This window comes from Vipera ursinii (genome assembly GCF_947247035.1).
Source record: "Vipera ursinii genome assembly, chromosome: 8".
NCBI classification, from domain to species: domain Eukaryota; kingdom Metazoa; phylum Chordata; class Lepidosauria; order Squamata; family Viperidae; genus Vipera; species Vipera ursinii.
In genome coordinates, this window is record NC_139519.1 from 3,391,159 (window position 1) to 3,415,614 (window position 24,456).

The window sequence follows — 24,456 nt, forward strand, 5'->3', positions numbered from 1 at the left end:
TTTGGCCCCACTGCAGCTGTTAAGATAGTAACACAGTTGTTAAGTGAATCTGATTTCACCATCGTCTTTGCTCGTGATCACATAATCCCAGGACATTGCAACTGTCATAAATACTTGCCAGTGGCCAAGCAGCCGAATTCGATTTGATCACGTGATCACAGGGACGCTGCAACGGTTGTAAGTGTGCACAAATGGTCATAAGTCACGTTTTTCAATGCTGTTGTAACTTCAAATGGTCACTAAATGAACTGTTGTCCGTTGAGGACTACCTGTTCCTTGCTCCAAGACCTGGTCTTAATGATGATATTGGTGCTGAAGGCACCATCCTGCCCGTCACAGATGTCTCCATGTTTTCCATCAGATCTTGGCCCAGAATGATCTTCTGCTCTCTATGTCTATCAAGTGCCACCAGGGTTCCCAAGTTATCTGGCTTTATGGATGGGTGGGTGGGTGTGGGGGAGAGGAAATAGTTCAGTGTGAGCGGCAGGCTAGCGCACAGATCCATTTGCATGAGTGGCGGGCACACTCACATGCGAAGCTCCATTAGTACGAACGGCGGGTGTGTTCCTGCTCACACAGATGGAGCTGTGCGCACGAACTTGCCTGCCACTTGTGCAACCCGGTTCTGAAGTGGCCACGACCCAGTACCGGACCACGGCCAGGGGGATGGTGACCCCTGCCTTACCGCCCAATTTAATGACTTTGTGCAGTCTTCTTTGGGTACCTGATCTCCCTGGACCCTCCCTTTTGCTGATTGGCTCACAAAGACTCACCTTCTAGGATTCCGCACTTCAGATTTCTGTATTGTGAACATGTAGGATTCTGCAGTTGGCATTAATCAAGAAAACAGTGAAAACCGTATGCGTAGTATTGCATCTTTCTATAGTTTGTGGAATTCCCTTGTAAGTTGTAGAATTTTGTGCTCGCTGCTTTCTCGATTTGATCCTTTTGTTCCAGAAAAAGAAGGGAATTAGTTGTCTTAGGGGGCAACATCTTAGTTGCCATCTGCAGGACCAGAGGATTCTCTAAACGCTTGGGCCCACTAAAAGTAACTGACAGTGATTTCCCTCAAAAGCAGCCATTATTCTAACCTTTTATTTTGTGTGTGTGTGTGGTTGACAGGCTGACAGATCCTATTCCTACAACAGAAACATCCATCACACCACGCCAGAGACCCAAAGCTGGGCAAACTCAACCAAATCCAGGAATTCTGCCCATTCAACCTGCCTTGACTCCCAGGAAGAGGCCTGCAGTCCAGGCCAGTGTCCAGCCACAAGGTGGGAATCCTTATTTATTTAGTATTTATTATGAAATGTATTTGCTTCCCATCTCGTACCAAATGGCTCTGGGCGGCTTACAGTATAAAGACACTAAAACCATCAGACATAAAATGGCAGAGTAGATAAGATCATTAACGCAGGATGGCGAAAGAGAGAGCTGAATTGGGGGGGGGGGGGCGGGAATTAGCTTTTAATTAGCCAACCACCTCCACTGTGAAACTCCCCCATTGGCTCTCCAAGCCATCTGGCAGAGCCAGGTTTTGAAGCTCTTACAGGAGGGTGGGAGCCAGTCTCACCTTGGCGGGAGGGGGAGGGGCAGGAGCTTTCTCCTTGGGGCAGAAAGCTACGGAGAGGCCAGTTTGACAGGCCCAGAGATTTCTACAGCTAGAGCTGTGCAGAACTCTGGAGAATGAGAGTTATCTGCCAAGGCAGCCCATGTCCCTTGTTAAGATGAGCTGTGGCCTTCTTTTTCTAGCCCGTAGGCCTGGTGGAGCTTTGTCAGCTTTTGCCTAATTCCTCTGCCCTTGCCTTCCTTGGCGAGAGCAAGCAGACACAAAATGTTTAATTTCCACTTCTCCAGATCTGGATACTTTATCTGGTTCTGGATTCTGAGGCTTTAACAGGCATTGCCCCCCCTCTCCCCCCCAGGCTTTTAGGAACATCTCTGAACCCAGGTAGGTTAGGAACTCCTCTTTGGTGCTCTCTGGAATAGGAGAGAAAGTGGATCCTGGCCTCCGCCCTCTCTTCAAGGCCTTTTTTCTGTCACCGAAGGATCGGTGTTGGGTTTGAGCACTGACAGTAGAAAGCTGGATGGACACTCTCTCTCTTTCTCCCTCAGCCTGGGCAGAGATTGTGCTCTTGTGTAGCTCTTCCCCTCCCATTTTGTTGTTCTCCTAAAGCAGGGGTAGGCAACCTCGGCTCTTTTGTGACTCGTGGACTTCAACTCCCAGAATTCCTGAGTCAGCACAGCTCAGCTTGGAAACCTCTCCCTTTCCCCTCAGCATGGCTGGCTCAGGAATTCTGGGAGCTGAAGTCCACAAGTCATAAAGCAGCCTAGGCCAGGGGTAGGCAACCTCGGCTCTTTTGTGACTCGTGGACTTCAACTTCCAGAATTCCTGAGCTAGCCATGCTGAGGGGAAAGAGAGAGATTTCCAAGCTGAGCTGTGCTGACTCAGGAATTCTGGGAGTTGAAGTCCACGAGTCACAAAAGAGCCGACGTTACCTACCCCTGTCCTAAAGGCTGTGCTTCAGAGCCCACGGCTGGGTGGGAAGCGGTTGTGTCAATATCACACTGGGTTGGAGGTGGCTCTGAAAAACGGGCAGGGTTCTACCACAAGCAAAGCCAGCACCCAAATAGCTCAACCTCGCGGGCTTAGCCAGACGAATGCCTCTATTAGAGCGCCGAAAAGATCTTTAAAACCACCAAGTTCTACTAAAACAATAAAGTGGTCGCTATAAATAGGATAGCCTACAAAAATGGAAGACAATCACGAGGGCGAAAGAGGCTTAGAAACGATACTGATCCCTAATGAGGGCCCGGCCTTTTGCACAGAGGATGGGGAGGACAAACAGCATATGCCAGGCTACACAATTGCAGTGCAGCCCCCTCCCCCTTGGTGTGTGCATCTCAATGTGGCATGCTGTTCCAAAGGGCAGCAGTGGTGGCATCGTGCTACTTGCATCCTGTTGACAAAGGCTTCTGCAGGTCCCCGCCTGACTTCTCCTGCCAGAATGTCTGGTTGAGAAGTCATCCATGGGGACCTCTGAGTGTGTGTGTGTGTGTGTGTGTGTGTGTGTGTGTGTGTGTTTCTGGCCCCATTCATTTACATTCCTTCCCTGGGCAGCCCTTCCTAGTCTGGTTTTTTGTTTTTTTTTCACCGTTGCTCCCAAACGTGAGCATAAAGGAACCGCTTCCCCTGTGCCCCACTTAACCTTTTGCCCATCCTGCTCTCTGCTTGCAGCTCCGGCTCCTTTGGCAGGTGGCCAGCCTCCCCTCCCTGCAGCAGTTGCTCAGCCAAACTCTCTGCCTCAACCGACTCAGCCCAAGGCCGCCGGTGGCGCACAGCCGGTGGCTGCCGCTGCCACCGCACAAGCCCAGCTCCCTTCTGCCCAGGCCACGCCGCAGCATCAGCTCTTCCTCAAGCAGCCTCAGCCGCCGGTCTCGGCTCTCTTTTATCAGCAGGCCCCCCAGATGCCACCACTGCAGGTTCAACAGGTAAGGCTGGCAGGTTCCAGCTTTTTTCCCCGGCTTTGTCAGCCACCTCCCTCTCCCTTTGGCACGAGGGCTGAAGAGGCAAAGCAGAGCTGCAGAGTCAAAGTCAGCAGCCCTGCTTGCAACAGTCGTCACTGAGCAACTATTCGCCTCAGTTAGCAACTGCTTGCAGTTAAAACAGTGGCAGAAAAGTAACTCGGTGGCCAATCCTCTTGTTTGTGACCGTCATAAGTCTGCCAGGCAAAGGAAAGCTGAAGTCAGATCATAAGCACAGTTGAGGTTTTGCTTAGCAGCTGCTTTGCTTAATGAACAAATTGTTGGCCACAATTGTGGTGGCTAAAAGAGAACTAGCTTTATATTTGGGGGGAGAGGGTCATCCGAGCCCACAGCGTGTCTTTGCGCAAACACAGGCTCTCTGGGCTAATCCTGGTGCCCCACTGGACCCAGTTCGCCCAGGAAAACAAATCCCAATCTGCTGTAATCCGCAAAGTCTTCACTTGCATTTGCTCCACCATCCTTTTGCAAATGAGAACGAGGAAGAGAAGGAAGAATGTGTTAGAGCAGAGCAGAATCGGTTGGAAAGACCGTTGGAGTCGGGGTTTAATCCCACTTGCACCCTCCATGGCGGATGGCCACAGGGTGAACCTCTCACAGCGCTCAGCTTTCTGTCTTCCAGAAAGTGGCAGGCAGCGATGAAGGCTTTGCTTTCCTCTCCTAGACCCACAAGATGCCACCGGCTGCCCAGGCCTCCGGAAAGCCTCCATTCCCGGTGGTGCAGCAGGGAACAGTGGCTGCCACCCAGCTGCCGCCGCCGCAACTCTTGGCTCAGCAAGCCACCATCCAACCCAAGATTGTTGCCGGGCAGCAGAAGCCCTCTGCACAGCTCTTGCCACAACCGCAAATGCCGCCTTCAGTTGCACCAGCAGCCCCAAACCAGGAACACCCGGTAAGGAACGGGTAGTCCTTTCCCACCAGGGGTTTCGACGCCATGCCCGCCATGTTCTGCACCGCGCACCGTGAGACCGACCCGATGGGCTAACTGGTGCTCAGGGTCCAGACCATAAAGAAGAAAGGCAAATTGAGAACTCTTAACCAAGTTGGGCAGCCACCAGATCTTTGACTAGGGATAGTCTGAAGGTAGCCAGCAAGTGTTTGGTAGCTTGAACCGGAACCAGATTCTGCCGCTGAAGGGGCTCTCAGCCAACCTTCTTTAAGGTCAACCCAGTGCTGTCGTGGAAGGTGCCATGCGAACCGGTCTCCAAGGTCCAGGGGCAAAAGGCTACTCCAGCGAGTGACACCTGTGGAACCGTTGGGCAAAAGGCACTAATAAATGTGCTTTTAGTAGCACTGTGTTCAACGTGTAGCAGCTGTGACTTGTCTTTGTGGGGGGCAGAGGGAGTGGCCTTGAAGGGCCCTGGGAAGGTCTGTTACCAACACAGGTAGTCCTTGACTTATAACCGTTCATTTAGCAACCGTTCAAAGTTACAACAGCATGGAAGAAGGAACTTAAAACTGGTACTTGCACTTACCTCTGTCACAGCCTCTCCATGGTCACGTGATCAAAATTTGGGCACTTGGCAATTAGCATATACTTGTGACTGTTGTCCCAGGGTCATGTGACCACTTTTTGCCACGTTCTGACAAGCAGAGTCAGTGGGGAGGGCAGATGCACTTCATAATCTTTTTATCAACAACTGCAAGTGATTCGCCTAACGACCATAGCAAAAAAAGATACTGTTGGGTTTGACTCACTTAACAACTGCCTTGCTTAACAATGGAAATTCTGGTCTTAATTGTTGTTGTAAGTCAAGGCCTACCTGTATAATGTTTAGAGAAACATGGCTTAAGCCTGTTCCAAGAAAGTAACTTGGGAAAACAGTTCAGGCCAGCCCTTGCCTAGTTCAGATGAAGGAGGGATCAGGAAGCACACTGGGACTCGCAAAACTCTGTTACTAGGGGCTCTGCCCCAAAAATAAAGTGATCCTGGTCTCTTTGGCCTTGGTTCCTTCTGCCTTACAGCGCTGACGTGTTTCAGTCAGATTGCAGCCTCATTGGCTGGGGAAGATGGTGGTCAATTGACCAGTGTACAGCAAATGAGGGCTCTTTTTCTTTCTTTCTTTGATGTCAACTAGCGGAGGGCATGCGAGCGTGGAGTCCGGGCTAGATTTCCGACTGGGACACATGCAGCAGAGCAGCAAAGTGCCTCTTTGTAGTGAGTTACAAGCACTGCAGGGATGTCCACTTGAGGAATACGGACTCCATCAGTGCCAGATGCTACCGTTGGCTCAGATTGACCCACAACCACAAGCTTCAGTTGATGAGATTTGTGGGACTAACTCACTTTGATGAGCAACCTGAAGCAAGGGCGGATAAAGATTTATCAAAATAAATATTACAGTTCTGCCATAACTACAGCTAGATAATTCATGTGTTTGTAAGTATAGTTGTGTTTGGAAAAGACACCAAACCATCCATTAAACAACAGGCAACTACAAATTAGCCTAGCGCGGGGTATGGACCAACCTCATATGGTTGGTTTAAGCCTCTCCGTGAACCTTGAAACTTGGATTGTATTTGTTCTGGGATGCATGATCTGCAAATGCAGCCCGGTGTGTGTCAGTCCAATGAGAACCTCTTGAAACGTGGCTGATCGTCCGTTCAATTGGGATTGAATTTGAAGTCCTTGGTTTTTGCCCAGCTTGTCCTCTTTGCACATAACAAGGACTGGCTGGCTTCAGAAGCACGGAGAGGTTTGCTGTAGGGCTCTCTTTGGGGTTCATGTAGCTCAGAGGCGGCCAACCTGAGGGCCCAGCACTGCATGGATTCCCCGGGTCCCTTTTCTGCAGTTGGCGTCCCCTCTGAGCAGAGTCCGTGAAAAATGCTGGGGGGCTCCCTTGCCTTTCTTTACCTAATGGCCTGTGAGAAGAACCTCAGGAGACGAGAGGAAGAGACGCAGCCTAGACAACGGTCAGGCCAGAGACAGCTTAGCCCTCGGAAGGAATGGGGGTGGAGAAAGCATTTCAGTAGCGACCCTCAATCCTCTGGAAAGTAAAGGCAAGGGAGGTACGTGGAGGACTGTGGACTGGACATGCAAAAGCTAAACGATCCACAGTGCTTCTCACCTCCCCACTCCACTATTAACAGCAGCTTGACCAGGAGGGAGGCAAGAGGTGTCTCTTGGATGCCCAGGAGGAGGCCCAAATGATCAGGTCCATATCTAAAGAGTTCAGTTAGCTCTTCTGTTGCCCAAGCCTATACACAGGAACCTCAGCCTAGTGGTTCGCACCTGGCTCAGACTAGATGAGGTTCAGCGGCATTCAAGAAGGGTCAGACATCGCCTCTTCTAGCCATGTAGGGATTCTAGACTAATTCCCTGTTTGACTCCTCCTCTGGCTCACCAGTCTATCTCCAACACCTCAGAAAATGGAACCGGGTTCTTAGAGGGGCCAAGAATTCCCCAGGCAACCTGGGAAAGCTCGTGGGATGGGGGGATGTACTCTTAGGGTTAGCTGTGCTGAAGCCCCATAGTTCCCAGGAGCATTTTAGCTCTTGGTGCTGGCTTCTTACTTCCAGAGCACACACACCCCCATCCTAAGAAACCTTCCATTTAATGTTTATAATGTGTGTGCTTATCTCCAACAAGTGCTCTTTGCTTAATGAAAACCAGGGCTTTCCCTTACCAAGGGAAGCAGCTGCCTCCATATAAAAGGCCTGGAGACTTGCCAGGGGTCTCCACTCCCACCCCTGCAGATGCTGGCAAGTAAATTTCATCACACACACACACACACACACACCCTTCCTCCCCTCTAGACTGACTCTTAGTTATATTCCACTGTAATCATTCCCATTTGTTTCTTTTTGAAATGCAGCTTTTCTGGCTCTTGCGTGTGTTCAAATACAAATGGCAAAAAAAATAAAGTGTTCCGGCCAGAGCTGGATGTCCTTGCGCACAATTTTCCCGTTCCTCTGCAAAGCTCTGAAACCATCTGGTTTCAAGAGCTGGTCTGGGGGGAAAGCCCCTCCCTGCTTCCCCCAGATATTCCTGCTAATGGAAGTAAAATGTGCACGGGTGAAAAGATTTCTTCAGTGACCAGTTTTATTAATTCCATGGCCATCAGGGCAGAAGAACACAGTCAAGATCAGCAGGGCTGCGTGTGGTTTCAGGAGCCTGGAATACAATCCCCCAGAATTCAGCCAGAAGCAGAAGGGACAGCTTTAAGTGTGTGGACAGTGCTCAGATTAACACAATTTAAATGGGAGGGAGGGAGGGAGGGAGGCACACACTGCACTCTTTGCACTGCATTTAGGGGAAGCAGAGTACAGAAAAGGAGTTATACTGAGACAAGGAAGTAAGGGAATGAGAAAAGGAAATTACTTAAGTTCACATGAGCAGCATTTTTATACCTCTCCATAAGTTCTGCACACCTTCATTTGCATCCATGTTCCATCTCACCCACACATTTCCTTTGATTCTTTAAACCAGCCGTGTCCAAACTCTTGGCTTGCCTGGGCCACACTGCACAAAGAGGAATTGTCTTGGGCTGCATATAAAATATGTAACCATCACTAGCTATCGTAACCATTGCTAAAAATCACATAATATTAAAAGTTTAGGATTGTGTGGGGCTACATTACTAGCTGTCCAGGGCTGCATGCAGTCTGTGAGGCAAGGGCTAGACGTGGCTGCTTTAAATGTTCAATTCTCTTTTTCTGAACATCTCATTAGCTTCATCCAACCATGACTTTCTTACTCTTTCTGCTTCTCTTGACCCATTCACCTCTCTCTCTCTCTTTGTGTTTTGTAATACTGGTTTTTATGATGTTTTATGGACTCTGAGCTGCCTGGAGTCTTGAAATGGGCCAGTATGTAAGTGTTTGTAATAAATCAGCAAATAGTTCAGCTGCTTCCTCCATCTCACTTTCATCTGAAGAGCATCACAAGTTACCTGTGATAATTTAGCTGAGGCTGGGTGGGAAATGACACAGGTTGATTCCAAAAGAAATAAAAACCTGCTTCGTCAGGTTAGGACATGCTGTGATTAGAAAATAGGCAAGAAAAGGGAAATACAGGTAGTCCTCGACTTACAACAGTTTAGTGACCATTCAAAGTCACAGCAACACTGAAAAAAGTGACTTATGACTGTTTTTCACACTTACAACCATTGTAGCATTCCCTGGTCGCGTGATCAAAATTGGCAGCTGGCTCATCGTTATGACGGTTGCAGTGCCCCTGGTTTACGCGATCCCCTTTTCTGACCTGACAAGCAAAATCAATGAGGAAGCCAGATTCACTTAACAACCATGTTACTTAACAACTGCAGTGATTCACTTAACAACTGTAGCAAGAGAGGTCATAAAATGGGGCAAAACTCACTTAACAAGTTCTCACTTAGCAACAGAAATTTTGGGCTCAACTGTGGTCATAGGTCGAGGACTACCTGTACTTTTTTTTAGGACTAGACTTTATAGACTCCAGTGCCCTGGATGAATACTAGACAGAGACACCCCTCCCTCCCTCCCTCCCTCCCGGTCTCACCCACATTATTACACCTTTTTTGATAACTGCAGGAAGTTCCTGCAGAGTTAGTGCAAAACAGTCGATTGCTGCCTCTGATTGAGAAATGCTGAATTTGGTACAGGTTTGCACCACGTAGGGTTCTTCTCTTCCGTCAAGCTGAAGCATACAACGCAGAGCAAATACATTAGAAGAGAAGAGGGCATTTTTAAAGCAAAGATTTTGGAAAGTGCTTATATCTGTCTGTCTGTGTATGTACACACACACACCCCTACACTTCACTTTTTTGTCTGTTTTTAATGCAAAAAACTGAGTTGCCCTGTTGTACTTTGGCCTTTAGTTGATGCTGAGCTCGAGCTGGTCAAGAAGTGGCCTTTGACAGAGGACTAGATAAATCCATGGATCAATGGCCGTTCTTGTTGAGGTGTAGACCTCCTCCTAGAGCGGGTGGGGATTCTGTGGCTTTTGTGTTTTGCAAGAGGCTGGGGGCTTCTTTCCACATTCCTTGAAGGGGTCCCTCATTTGGAAACCCTGCAGCAAATTGATCTTTATGTACATATTTCCAATAAGTTGGGCTTTGGTATATAATATTCCAGGCATCTGCACTTCAGCAGATCCTTTCCCGGGCTTTAAACGGCATGACAAAGAAGCTTTTTATGCAATTTCACTGAAATTGTTCCCAGCTGGTGAAAGAAGAGTGCGTGCTACAGAAACCAAGGCCAGAAATAATGGCAAGAAGGTGCAGCTTCCAAGATTTCATTTCAATAAAAGGGGGAAATGAGGGTGTCCTGATTGTAAGAGCTGTTCAACTCTGGAACAGCCATCCTATTATTTTGTTTATTTAGTTGTATCCCAACTTTACTACAGATTTACAACAGTCCATTTAGCGACCGATCAGAGTTACAGTGACTCCGAAAAAAAGTGGCTTGTAGACAGTTTTCACACTTACGGCCGTTGCAGAATCCCCATGGTCACATGAGAAAAATTCAGGCGCTTGCGAATTGACTGTATTTATGAGGGTCAGGATGCCCTGGGGTCACACGGTCCCCTTTTGCAACCCTCTGACCAACGAGATCAATGGGAAAGCCACATTCCCTCAACAGCTGTGCTACTCACTTAACAGCTGCGGTGATTCACTTAACAACTCTGGCAAGAAAGGTTGCAAAATGGGGCAAAATTCACTTAACGAATAACAGATGGCTCTCGAGAGTGGGGTAGCTGGTTATTCGGCACATCACAACGAATTGGCCCCTTCCAATTGCACAATTCCGTGATTTGAAGACAGTTTGTGGCCATTGTTGGAGCAGTGGGCTAATGCCTTGGTGGAGCAGTGGGCTAATGCCTCCTTAAGTAACACCAGCTGCCTGCAATTAGTGCAGGTTCGAGTCCCACCAGGCTCAAGGTTGACTCAGCCTTCCATCCTTCCGAGGTAGGTAAAATGAGGACCCAGATTGTTGGGGGCAATTAAGCTGACTTTGTAATAATGCCGCTTGGGGGGTGTATGAAAGCCCTAATAAGCAGGCATATACATAGAATGAAGGCTACTGCTAAGCTTGTAAGCCGCCCTGAGCCTTCGGAGAAGGGCGGGATATAAATGGAATAAAAATAAAATAAATAAATAAATTGAGGTTCTTCATTTTCTGCAGCACAGTAACTCTTCATGTCTACCGAGATCCAGGTCGTGATGGTCCCAAAGGTGCTTTTCCAAAAGGCGGCTGGACTTTTTAAATTTTTTTTCCTTTGAAAATATTTCACTCGTCCAATCATTGAATAAACAGATGAGAAGCGAAACGTTTTCAAAGAAAAAAAAACTCAAGTCCAGTTGCCTTTTGGAAAAAGCACCTTTGGGACAGTAGCTCTTCATACAGTTCTTTTTTCCCCTTAAACTTTTTGTTAGTTTATAGTATACACAATACAATGAAAATACAAAACTAAATAGCGGGAAAGATAGGGAAGGGAAAAGGGAATTAAAAAAAGTGAGGGAAGGGAGAAAAAAAAAAGTGGGGGGGAAAGCATTGACTTCCAACTTCCTTTGGTGCAGTAAAATATAATTTCAACATCAGACCTCAACTATTTACTTGTACAAAATAATATAAACTAGCCATTTCGATAACATCAAATCTATCTAATTGGTAAAGCCCAAAATCAAAGTGTCATTTTTTTCCACCTCAAGCACAAAGTCCAGAAGTGGTTTCCACTTAGCAATAAAGCTCTTCGTATTCCTTTCTTTAACCAGTACACTGAGTTTAACCATCTCTGCCAGCTCCGTCACTTTTTGCAACCGTTCCTCCGTTGTGGGAATCGACGTGGTCTTCCACTTTTGCTATCAACATGTATAGCAGGGGTCTTCAAGCTTTGCTGGCTGAGGAATTCTAGGGGTTGAAGTCCACAAGTCATAAAAGGGCCAAGTTTGAAGACCCCTGATGTATAACATCGAGGTTCCATATATTTTTTCCCAGGTCTTTCTCCATTAGCCCCAAGAGAAAAGCCTCTGGTTTTCTTTCTATATTCACTTTAAGAATTTTCTGCATTAACGTATGAATCCTGCTCCAATATTTTCTTGCTTTATCACAGGTCCACCATAAATGGTAAAAGGTTCCCTCTTTGCATTTACGTTTGTAAGTGTGAAAAATGGTTACAAGTCACTTTTTCTAGGGCTGTTGTAACTTCAGACGGTCAGTAAATGAACTTTTGTAAGTTGAGGACTACCTGTATTGTAAGTTGAACATTTTACACTGTTAGTGTTGTTTTGTTTGGGGGGGGGGGGAAATCATCAGTCCATAAATGGGATATAAATTAGGTCAATCTTATTTAGGTATAATCTTGTTGGTGTGTTTTGGCCTCAGTCTCCTTCCATATATACAGGGAGGGAAATTAGGGGTGTATAGCTCTAAGCAGGTGTGTGTTCCTGTACACACACGGAAGAATAGATTGACATTTTACATGCAGGAGATTATGGAATAACCAAATCATGCACACAATGGTAATCTGATACTCTTTGATGCAATCCTGCTTGGTTGCATTTTCATTTCTCTCTCTCTCTCTCTCTCTCTCTCTCTCTCTCTCTCTCTCTCTCTCTCTCTCTCTCTCTCTCTCTTTCTTTTTTTCTTTCTTTCTCTCTCTCCCCCTCCCTCCCTCTCTCATCGCTGTTTCTCCATTTTGTTTTCCTAAAAGCAAGCACCTCCAAGACAACAAAAGATACCAACCATTCCTCCCTCGGCTGTCCAGGGTCAGAAGGTGGGGTCTCTCACACCACCATCCTCCCCCAAGACTCAGCGAGGTGGACACCGGAGGATTTTAAGTGATGTGACCCACAGCACTGTCTTTGGGGTCCCAGCCAGTAAATCAACACAGCTGCTACAGGCGGCAGCTGCAGAAGCCAGCCTGAATAAGTCCAAGTAAGTCTGGGGCTGTCATCTCTTCTTCTTGGGGAGCATGTGTGAGTGGGATGGCACTGAAAGTAATTTAATGGGAAGTTTAAGGACTTTATAGTAGACATAAGACCAGGGGAGAACAAGGGAAGTGACAGCAGACAATCCAGTCCAGATTTTCTCATATTCCCCTCAGAAGAAGTCATCTTGCCATACTTTTCCAGCTATCTTCAATCTGTTACCCTTGAGAGATGTTGCACTGCAGCTTCCCTAAGTCCACATGACTGGAATTCAATTCAGCTGGAGTAGAGGTCTCCACCCTCGGGTTGTGGCCTGGTATTGGACTGCGGCCCGTTCAGAACCAGTTGTGCAAGCGTCAGCAAGCAAGCGTGCAACTCCCATTTGCACAATTGGCGGGCACCCCTGCACGCGAATACCTGCCCCTCGCACAAATGGAGCTGCATGCATGCCTTCTGCTCACACAGAAACATTTCCTCTCCCAAAGGTTGTTGGGGACTACTGCTGTAAGGAGAGGACCACTACACAGGCAGATACTTTATTTGTTTGCTTGTTGTTCTCTTGGCTTTTCTGTTGCTGCATTTCCAAGGACTGCAGACAGCTTTGAAATGGCAGCATTAGAACTCGGCCATCGGGTAGCACAAACGATGCCAAGTCCAGGGCTGGAACAGGGCAGTTAACAAGCTGTGAGGAAGAGCCCACGGCTGTGACAATAGAGCACCGAGGGTTCGCATCTCTACAACTTTGGCTGTAAAAGTCATGGAGAGTTTTTGTGTCAGTTTCAAGTTCTTGAATTCACGTGGCTCACAGGGATGTTGTAAAAATAAAAGGAAGCAGCGAGAGGGGGGAAGCCATGGCGAACTTCACTGTGAGTTCATTAGAGAGCAAACAGGATAAAAAATGAAACTCTCTTCCACTTTGCCAAAAATAATCCTGGAGAAAGATGGTGTGGATGTGTGTAGCCTGTGGTTTCTTTGCCTTGCTTTGGGTCAAAGCCTCCTTTTTGATTGCAGTACAAATAACTGGAGTGTTCCTCCCATTGAGTGCGGGAGGGAGGGAGGGAAGGAGCTCTTAGGATTTCACCAGGCAACCAAGTTTTAATGAGAATCTGATTATACAAAAAGGGTTGAAGGAATCATCCTGGTGTTACCCCCCAATGGACTTCTTCTTATACCAACTAAAAGACCCGGGGTATCTTTATGTCCCCTTTTCTTCAAAATAGGTAATAAAAGAGATTCTCTCTCAGCTGTGCTTTTAATGCTTTGTCAAACAGAGCGGAAGTATTAAATGACGTACAGTTAACGTGTTCTTTTGTTCTGAGCTGGGAAAACCTAGCGCTCTCTTGGTTTATGTCCCAAATTAAAAGTATGTGTCTGACGTCCCTGGAGATATGGAAGTCAACTTAATTTCTGTTCCTGGGTTTCCAAATATACCTCTAGACTGCCGTGGGCAATTTGTATTTATTTTTTACTTTATTTATCAAATTTATTTGCCATTTTGTGGTTGGGCAGATAGGGCTTCAGTGGCATGTCTGGCTTTGTCTGTAACTCTTGCAGTGGCCTAGTGGCTTTAGTTGACAATCGACCATTGACTCAGCCTTCCCAACTCTTGACTTCTCGGGGTGGCCTTCTTTAGGTCTGCCTCAACTACCCCTTCGGGGTCTCCGAGGACCTCACAGCAGAATGTCTACAACCCACCAGATGTCTCTACTTGGAACCCTTTTGACGATGACAACTTCTCCAAGCTCACCGCAGAGGAGCTGCTGAATAAGGATTTTGCAAAACTAAGCGACGGTTAGTTTGGGATGGGCACAGAAGCTGGACCAAAGCTGGCTATTTAAAGATGATAGGCAAAACAGGACATCTTGGTGGCTCTTAGTAACTGAAAGGTTCACAACAGACAAGCTTTGTTTTCACTTCCCCCATTTTTCGTACCTTGCACTCACCAAAGCAATCCTCTGGGCTTCCATGGTCCTGAGATGGAGAAAGAGAAGGAGTGTGTGTGTGTCCCTGCTGGACCTCCCTTGTAAAGCCCTGTTTACGCCTTTAGTAACTCATTCTCTGGCAACCGGCTTCCTGGTGAATCCCCTGAAGCTTCTTCGCCTGGCTCAGTAGGAGGCCTTCTTCTCGTTGCGTACAATGACCAATAAGCAGCAGCCGTGGTTGCCCTTCTGTGGCGCTTCCTCTCTCCTTTGCGCCACCTTCCCTCACTGGAACTCTCCCACGGAATTCCTGCAGGGTGTCCTCTTCTCTCACTCCCTGATCTCCATGTAGTTGTACCCCTAACCCCACCCCGAAGTGGCGAGTACTTAATGACCAAGCTCTTTGAACTCCAGGTAAACCTCCTGAGAAGCTTGACAGTTCAACGGAGAACCTGATCCCAGGTTTTCAGCCCGCACCTTCCGCAGCGCAGACGGACGCGTTCGGCTCTTCTCCTCTTGCGCCCATATCGGGTAGGTTGATCTGGGTTTGTCAGGCTGAATTTTGTCTCGAGCACAACTACGAATTGTATGAGTGGCCACTGGATGAAACAGAAGACAGCAGAAAGAAGCTGGGGATGATGTCAGGAATGAGCTTTTGCTGCAAGGTGATCCAAATCTGGACTATACAGGTAGTCCTCCATTTATGACCACAGTTAGGACCAGAATTTCCATTGCTAAGGAAGGCAGGTGTTGAATCGCACCTGATTTATTTTGCCACAGTTGTTAAGCAAATCACTGCAATTGTGAAGTGAATCAAGCAGTCATTGAGAGAACCTAACTTCTCCCGTTGTCCCTGCTTGTTGGAAGCTGGTTGGAAAGGTTGCAGATAGCGGTCACTAGATCCCAGAAGGCTGCAACTGTCATCAATACTTGCCAGTTGCCAAGCGCCCGAATTCTGTTTATGCGACGTGATGGTCGTTAAGTGTGACGGCTGTTCATAAGTCATTTTTTCAGTATCATAATTTTAATGGTCGTTGTAAATGGTAAATGAATAGTTGTAAGTCGAAGACTACTTGCATATTCTCTAAATGCATCAGGGTGTTCAGACTTGCAATCCTTTCTCCATATCCAGTTTCTGCAACACGAGGAAAGTATTTCTCAAAATGTATGCAAAGTGATGCAAAGAACATAGTGGGGATTGGACAGCTGATACATGAGCAGGGCTGTGCTGGAAGGGGAGAGCATTTTATGGATGACATGTCGGATGTAAGCCACGCATTCCAGTGGGCATTCTTCTGTCCCCCAGAGATGTTTTCAGGGAGTTGATTCTTGGCAGAGTCAAATACTCATTTCAGTCTCTAATCTTCTGAGGTTTGGTTGGGTTTGAGTAAGACTGGCCAACTTCAGCAGCAGCTGAAGATTCCTGCTTTCTGCAGAAACCACCCTGAAAAAGTGCCACAGGAGGCTGAATGTTAATGCTTAGAGTTTTCCTCCATCTGCTCTCCACTCTGCAATCCTCTGGAAGTTGCTGACGGATACATTTCAGGTTTTCCCACTCTTCATCAGGTCAGGATCAGCATCTTCTGGCTGGCCACTTCCATTTCTGCTTTTAAATATCAATGAATATATTCTGTTTCTTAGATCTTCCCGGCCAGTTGACTTGAGTTTGCTTTAATTGGTTCTGTCCCACCATGCTGGCTAAAATTGACATGTGAACTATAGTCCCATCACTGCAGATGCCAAGTTGGGAATGGTGGATTTATAGCAAGGATATTGAATCTGTGGCTCTCCAGATGTTGCTACACAGCTCCCATCAGCCTAAGCCAACCTAGTTAATCATGATGAATAAAATACTGGGAGGTTTGTTTTGTCAGCGTTAGGAGGTGCACACATTTTCCCCCATCTTGAGCTATACCAAGAAAGTGAAATGTGATGGAATGATCTCCTTCGCAAGAAGGAATCTTACAAATTAAAGATAAACTGTACCAACTTTCAAATCCACAGGGAAGAATTGTGAAATATGGTTGGCTACACATTCTGCAACATGACAGCCATCTAGTGCTTCATCAGTGGCTACTATGGAAACATTTTGGTAACATTAGCTCAGGGGTGTCCAACCTTGGCAACTTTTAAGAGTTGTGGACTTCAGTTCCCAGAATTCCACAAGCTGAAGTCCACAAGTCTTTAACCTTGGTCAAAGTTAGACGCCCCTGTTTTAGCTAGCACAGAAGCTGCTTCTTGGGAGATTGAATGGATGGATTCATTCCTGAATGTCATTTTGCTTCTGTATAACTCAGAACTCTGGATTTTTAAAACGCTAAACTGCTGACATTATTTTAGGGGTGCCTCTTCTATATGTCTTCCTAGCTTCCTTCTGAGTCTGTTGCACTTGTTCTAATGCTGTCAGTCAAAAAGGAAATCTACACCCTCATTCTCTACCTGTGTGATGCAGCTTGCTTTGGCTTTGTATGTCAACCCAGGGCTTTATTTGTGTACCTAGAAAATCTTGAAATCTTAAAAAAAAATCTAGACAAATACATAGTGACTCCTGTACTAATGATGCAAAATGTTGAGATAGGTCTTATTTATGAGTCTTATTTTGTCTGTGTCTGGAAATATAGCTTAAGATATCCAGAAGAAAAGCATATTAAACAGGCATTGAACAAATCCAGTTTTTCTCTCTGCTATCTTCTATTTTGCTTGACTCCTTTTTTCATTCTCAATTTCCTTCCTTCCTACCTTCCTTCCTTCCTTCCTTCCTTCCTTCCTTCCTTCCTTCCTTCCTTCCTTCCTTCCTTCCTTCCAGTTGAAAAAGCAAAAGATATTCTGGATACCAGCCCTCCACTTCTGGCTGTTCCTGACCCTTTCATTCCTCTTCCACTGTCAGATACACCAGGTAAATTATGACTCACGTGAACAATATGACATAGCAAAATGCTTTGATGCCTGTTAAAATGCAGTGCCACTCGACAAGGGGGCAGAAGTAAACAGGGCCCTCTTGGTGGCATACGTAGTTGTGGAAAAGCATTCTTTTCAAGGTCCATCCTGTTTCTTTGCTAGTCAGCAGATACTAGACTTTCCACGTATGACTTCTGCTTTTAATTTTATCAGTTTCGCTTTATTTCTGTTTGCATGGCCTTCCATCTGTGTTTGACACTGATAAGATTTTTAGGGTTGTTTAAATAGTATTGTAATATTTTAACATAGGCTATTTTATTATCCATATCATTTTTATTTATTATTTACTTATTTAAAACATTTATATAGACATCTGTCTTATATAGAACTCTGGGCAGTTACCAATGAACAATTAAAACCATATAAAAAATAAAACAACACAATACCACATTAAATCCTCTCGCCCTATGCCAGTGCTGGATCTTCAGTGCTTTTCGGAGAGCAGAGTCCGGCCAAACATCAAGGGCAAGAGTATTCCATAGGGCAGGGACTGTCACAAAAAGGCACGATGACAGAATTTAAGGGAAGGGATCAGGAGCATCATATCATAAAGTCTTGGGGAAGACAGTGGTAGGTTAATCTCAAAAGCCTATTTAAATATCAGCCTAGTGTTTATTTTATTTATTGTATGGCACATTCACATAAGATGTCATTAAAAAGGAACACGGGGTAGAATTCAAAACATAAAATATAAAATCTGTAACCTTAATAGGAAGATTACAAACTTATATCTAAGTTGCAAATGTAAATTTTTACTTCATTTGTCGCAGCCAGGAAATTAGTGAAATCTCCTATATAGGTCCTATTTTGACACTCTGTCACTGTGTGCTGGATAGTTTGTTTTTCGGCCCCACAGCCACAATGCAATGATGGTATTTTGCGCCACTGATCGAGGTTGTCAGTGCATCTACCGTGGCCAGTGCGAATTTGATTCAGTGTTGTTGTGCATATCACACAGGGCTGGTCAAATCCAGATTTTTGTTCTTGACAACCAAAGTAAAAAGCAGTTCCAATGCTTCTTGAAGATACCTGAAGTAAGGAGATGCGTATTTGTGCAGTCATGAACCGGTTTTTCAGTCTTTTTTGTGGATGTTTAGCTAAATCTCGAGAGGCCCTTGGTGCAAATTATGGATACCTTGACGTCTTAATACTGGTGGCTGGTTGAAGGGCCTGCTTAAAATTGCATCAGGCCCATCTCCTGAAATCTTGGAGACCACACAGGTGGTTGAAGAACATTTTCAAAGCTTTCACGTTTCCATGGTTGCTACACAACTCAGTACTGTCTACCCAAGACTAGCAAAACTGAAGTAAATGATGCAAAGTCATTGTAATATATGCAAAAATGGGATTATGCATGGTTTGCACGAATGCAAAGTCCAGCTGTTCCTTGATGCTGATCATTCTGAAGTAGATCATTGTCCTTCCTGCTCATTTACTTTCTGAACCTCGTGACATTTTCTTTGAGGGCTTCCTCTTGGGGCGTCTTCTTGGGGCCTGAGCTCACCCAAGTATGTTATTTGACTGGATTCTGATAAGATAATTTCTCCTCTTCAGCTGATGTCCGAAGAAAAGGACTCTGCTGCAGTGTGTGTTTAGTGGGTTAGCTGCCTTTTTTTATCTTCCGTAGTTGCAGAGTGAGTAATCCAGTTTGAAGTGTGTGTTTTTATGCAAAGCCTGTTGGCGCTCTTGATTCTATAAGTGAACCAAATAGTGGAACAGCTGCTGAATGGATTTCATCTCTGTCTCTTGCTCGCTCCCCCCCCAGCTTTTGTGTTTATGGATTGTTGATTTACATTGAATCTTTTGCTAGGGCATCTTGATACCATGGGGTAGCTATAAAACAAGGGAGGTGACTGTGGGTGTATTTCAACAGCCTCTGCTGAAGCAGCTTGTCAGGTGCTTTTCTAACAGCACAAAAATACTGAAACGGACCCTCCTTCTCCTGCTTTGAAGTCTTGGGTGGAGGCAACGGTGGTCCCTGCAGACCAGCAGCCAGGGAGACTGTGTGTGTGTTCACTTCCTTTGGCTGTAGCTTCGATCTGTTAGGCTGGTAGAAGTGGTTGAAACAGTCAGGGATGTGCATTGACACTTCCTGCCGAGTCCCCTGGGCTCCTGTGACGTCAGATAGCAGGAACAAAACCGTTGACAGATGGGTACTTGGTAAGAGAGAGGAAATCATCTCTAGGAGCTTGTTGAACAAGAACCCCTAGGAAGATACATCCTTCCTATAATCAACCTGTTCTCCAAAGCACAGGAAGGCAGGACAAGACACAGTGGAGAAGAGAAGCAACCTAGAACTAAGGAGAAACTTCCTGCAAGTGAGAATTAACCAGTGAAAGGGCTTGCCTTCAGAAGTTGTGGGTGCTCCATCACTGGAGATTTTAAAGAAGAGATTGGATGGTCATTTGTCAGGAACGGTGTAGGGCAGGGGTAGGCAACCTTAAAAGGGATGCGGTGGCTCAGTGAGTTAGGACACTGAGCTTGTCAATCAGATGGTCGGCAGTTTGGCTGGTCGAATCCCGAGTGCTGCGTAACAGAGTGAGCGCCTGTTACCCGTCCCAGCTTCTGCCAACCTAGCAGTTCGAAAGCACGTAAAAATGCAAGTAGAAAAATAGGGACCACTACGGTGGGAAGGTAACAGCGCTCCGTGCGCCTTTGGCATCTAGTCATGCCGGCCACATGACCACGGAGACGTCCTCGGACAAGCGCTAGGTCTTCGGCTTTGAAACGGAGATGAGCACCGGCCCCTAGAGTCGGAAACGACTAGCACGCATGTGCAGGGGAACCTTGACCTTTACCTTTAGGCAACCTTGGCTCTTTTAGGACTGGTGGACTTCAACTACCAGAATTCCAGAGCCTGCATGGCTCAGCTTGGAAACCTCTCCCTTCCCCTCAGCATAGCTGGCTCAGGAATTCTGGGAGTTGAAATCCACGAGTCATAAAAGAGCCAAGGTTGCCTACCCCTGGTATAGGGTCTCCTGCTTAAACAGAGGGTTGGACTACTAGAAGACCTCTAAGGTCCTTCCAACTCTGTTCTTCTGTTATATTTCCAAATATGAAAATTAACTTAATGCTCAGACCGTGGGTATATAGATGGGTGGCCTAGGATAGAATGCTGCAATGATATGGCAGGTTTATTGACTCTGGTTTGTTGAGTTACTAGAAACCTCTTAATCAAGTGCAATGAGGAAATTCCAAGCCACAGTTATCAATCTGATTCTACAAAACTGGGGAAACCAGTTTTTCATCTGTTCTTCCACGAACCCTCATCCAACTGAGTGCCAACTGAGTACGTCAGTCTCAGCAGGATGTCCTAACCCTTCTCTCCTCACCAAGTGTTCCCTTTTATTCTCTGGAGGTTCTAAAATGTATGAAGTTCAGGTCTGAGTAGGATCCAGAAGGGTCAGTTCTTCCCCAGCTTGTGTCTTCTGGAGCTGTTGCAACTACTTTGAAATTTGAAAGGTGTGGCCCCAGTGGGCCCTAAACGTTGAAGAAAGCTGCTTTGCTACAGGCCCTATATTTCAGACCACGGCAGAAAAGAGAGCTTTTGGGAAGAGGTCGGAACCTTTGAGAACCACTTTCCCTTCATATTATACAAAGACACACACACACGACAACCCTCTGCCTACCAGCCGTCAATGGAACTGAGTTAGCTGAGTGAATTCAGCACCAGCATTTGATCTTAAAGAGCCTTGCATTCGGGGGGGGGGGGGGGACGTCTTATGCTCAGATCTTTGATGATGTCCCTTTTATTTTGGGGGTAGGTGGATTCTTAGGTCAATTCAAGCTTGCTATTCTCCATTTCTCACCACCTCAGCAAATCAGCCTGCAGAAATTTGCACACAGCTGCTAGAAGAGTCTTCGCAGAACCCAGTTAATTGTAGCCCTTCTGCAACTTGATTTGCATAAATAATTATGCATCTTAGCTCAAGGAGACAAAAGGCAAAGATTTCTTGTCAGCTTGGGGGGTTACAAAGGTCACAAATGGAGAAATCAAGTCATGCATCTTTACTTGCTTGTTAGTAGGAAAATAAGGGAAGAGCAGCTCAAGAAGGCTATAATAATAACTGCACCTGCTTCTATCGCAATTCAGTCACACCCCTTTGGAAGCCACAGGCATGCTGGCTACTAGTTATAACTTTGTTTGATTCTAGTTGTTCGCAGATCTGTTTTTTGATTATCTTTTCTAGGATCTTCCCAGGTATTGATGTTAGACTGATTGGTCTGTAGTTTCCAGGGTCTGTTTTTCCCCCTTTCTTGAAGATGGGAACCACATCAGCCCTTTTCCAATCCTCGGGTACTTCCCCAGTGCTCCAGATTTATGAAAGATGTGTTGCAACGGTTCTGAGATAACATCTGCCAGCTCCTTCAGAACTCTGGGATGTAGCCGGGTCCTGATGATTTATACTTGTCAAGCTCGAATAGGTGTTCTCTTATCGTTTTCTTGCTTATTTTAATTTTTGTTTCTATTTTGTCTTTTGCAGTGATTTCTTTCTTGGTATGTTAGGCTATAGTTTCTTTTTGTGTGAAGACTGATGCAAAGTATGAGTTAAACAGCTCTGCTTTCTCCCTGTTGCCTGTTATTTTCTTGGCATCTTTTCTCTTTAGTGGACCTACAGCTTCCTTGACTTTTTTCTTCTTGTTAATATGTTGGAAGAAACTTTTATTATCCTTGATTTCTGTTGCAAGTCTTTGTTGGTTCTGAGCCTTTGCTTTCCTGACTTCATCTTTGCACGTTCTGGCTGTCTGCTGATAATTGATTGGCCTTATGTGCCCCTCTTTCCATTTTTTGTATTTGTCCTTTTTGTCTTTCAGTTTGTCAGAGAGAGCTTTGTGCAGCCATGCTGGTTTCTTCTTGAATGTCTTGCTTTTCTTTTTCAGTGGTATTGTGATGGTCTGGGCTTTTATGGTCACATTTTTCAGGGTTTCCCACACTTCTTGGGTTATTTTCCCCTTTAGGAGTTTCATCCATGGGATCTTTCCTAGGTTCTCTCTGAGTTTGTTAAAGTCGGCTCTTCTGAAGTTAAACACACTGGTTGGATTGTTTTCTATTGCTAGTGTTTGCATTATATTAAATTCCAGTATGACATGGTCACTTTCACCCAAGGTTCTGGCAATTTCAATTCCCTCTATCACTTCTTCTCTATTAGTAAGGATTAAGTCCAGTATAGCTATACATCTAGTTCCCTCCTCCACCTTTTGGGTGACAAAGTTGTCAGCTAGGTTGGTTAGGAATCTGTTTGATCTCCCACTCACTGCAGAGTTTATCTCCCAGCTGATATCTGGGTAGTTGAAGTGTCCCATTACTACTGTGGTACGCTTCCTACGTACATTTGTTAACTGGTTGGCATCTATTTCTTCTGATTGGTTGGGTGGCCTATAATATCCACCTATGGCAATGTCACTTTTGACATTGAAGGGGTGCATGCATAACATAAGTTATCCACATTTGTTGCAACTGTTTCTCTTTCTGTATCTGTGAATCCACTGAAGGGAGTAAGAGACTCTAAGCCCCTCACAGCTGGATTTCAGGCTCATTGCTGGTAGTTATCAAAAATAAACTCAGATATTTCCTCAGACTTGAAAATGGATTTATTTTAAACTTCTCTCTCAGTATTTCCCAACAAGCATGGCTAGCTGGACGATTCTGTGAGTTGAAGTCCACACATCTTAAAGTTGCTGAGTTTGAGAAACTGTGTTCTGTGTTACTCTCCACATGCCTGTGTATCACTCAAAGCAGCTGATGGTATTTGAGATCAATGCATTTTAAAGACAAAACCAAAAAAGAGTCACAAACATTAGGAAGCAAGCGGAGGTGAGAGATTGCAAACGGCACCCAAGCTTCGGTTGGACCAGAGGGCTTCCGGGTTCAAAACTGAAACCTCAAACCGTATTTTCAAATTTAGCTTCACAGGCCGGGAGGGCTGCATGAAACGGTTGCTTTGTTCAACTCTACTTGTAAAATGGGGTCTTTTAACACGCAGCTCTGCATTATTAATGAAACTGAATTAACCTTGTCTGTCTGGGAGCTGATTTACGGCCACCTGAGGTGCTACTAAAAAATAAACACCAGATTTTCCAGTGCCTTTTTCTTTGTATTTTCTTGTTAGATGTCCTCTAAGAGACGTGAGGGAATTCCATTTAGCATCCAGCGAAGTGGGCAACCTAATCTGTCTTCTTCCAATTCCCACCGGTGTGCAGAAAACCCAGGATTAAATGGGACAGATGATAGTAATTTGATTAATGTTCAATTTAGCCTTGTTTGGGAGTACAGTGGTACCTCAGAACTTGACTGCTTCAAAACTCATTGAATTTGGTGCTCGACACATTTTGATGTGAAAATGTTGTCCCGGTACTACTGGCTGTTTGTTTAGTGCTCGGCACGCTGTAATGGGAAAAGGACGGGGGGAACAGACAGGAAGTCAGCCATTATGAGAAGGGCACTGACGTAGGAAAAGGGGCAGACAGAAAGTTCTTCCTGGCCGAAAAGAGGGTCACAAGGTAAGTCATATGGTTTGCTTGGGAACCATCCTTTTTAGTACTAGTCACACCTCCCACAACCAATTAACGCTAAGTACTGAGGTGTCACTGTATATTTAAGCATATTTTATCCCATTTTAACTGGCCAATTAGATGCCTTAGTCCAGGGGTAGGCAACCTCGGCTCTTTTATGACTCATGGACTTTGAAGTCCATGAGTCATAAAAGAGCCGAGGTTGCCTACCCCTGCCTTAGTCCCTAAGAGTAAGAGTCCCAAAACATTCAGGAAGATGAATAGTGATAGGCAACATTTTGGGGAGAGTTGAATAGCTGGAAATGCCTTCCTCAAACTTCTCAAAAATGGTGCCTTCCGAAGATCTTGGACCAACTCTCTTAATTCCAAGCCTTCGTATAACCACAAGTTCGTCTGAAGGCAAATATACGTGTCTCAGGATAATGTTGTAGGCTCCAATCTGGGTTGGTCAGTGGGACTAGAGGTTTTGTCTTCTGAGCTTTTGGATTCGTATTGGAGCCCATCTTCAGGCTAGAGAGAAGTTCCCTGTAGATGGACTCCAACATGAGTCTGAAAGCTTGGAAGACAAAACCTCTGGGCCCGTTGAGCGGCCCAGATTGGATCATACAACATCTATCTACCTGGAGGACTCTGGGTTATCAGAATGTCTTCTCTTGTCTTTTTTATAG

The 24,456-nt window shown here is 45.7% G+C and overlaps 1 protein-coding gene across 15 annotated transcripts in view; it reads left to right on the top strand.

Annotated features, from left to right (window-relative positions):
• The window catches only part of AAK1 (AP2 associated kinase 1), a 92,121-nt gene that overhangs the window by 44,542 nt on the left and 23,123 nt on the right, over positions 1 to 24,456 (top strand). For 5 of the 15 annotated variants that reach the window (XM_083368600.1, XM_083368602.1, XM_083368603.1 and 2 more), the window contains exons 11-16: positions 1,123 to 1,277; positions 3,242 to 3,495; positions 4,211 to 4,438; positions 12,182 to 12,405; positions 14,032 to 14,189; positions 14,732 to 14,848. In XM_083368600.1, coding sequence (XP_083224726.1) covers positions 1,123 to 1,277; positions 3,242 to 3,495; positions 4,211 to 4,438; positions 12,182 to 12,405; positions 14,032 to 14,189; positions 14,732 to 14,848 — 1,136 coding nt within the window. Of the gene's footprint in view, positions 1 to 1,122; positions 1,278 to 3,241; positions 3,496 to 4,210; positions 4,439 to 12,181; positions 12,406 to 14,031; positions 14,190 to 14,731; positions 14,849 to 17,123; positions 17,214 to 18,829; positions 18,875 to 24,456 lie in introns of all 15 variants that reach the window. The other 10 variants (XM_083368591.1, XM_083368595.1, XM_083368596.1 and 7 more) reach the window with 4 other exon arrangements.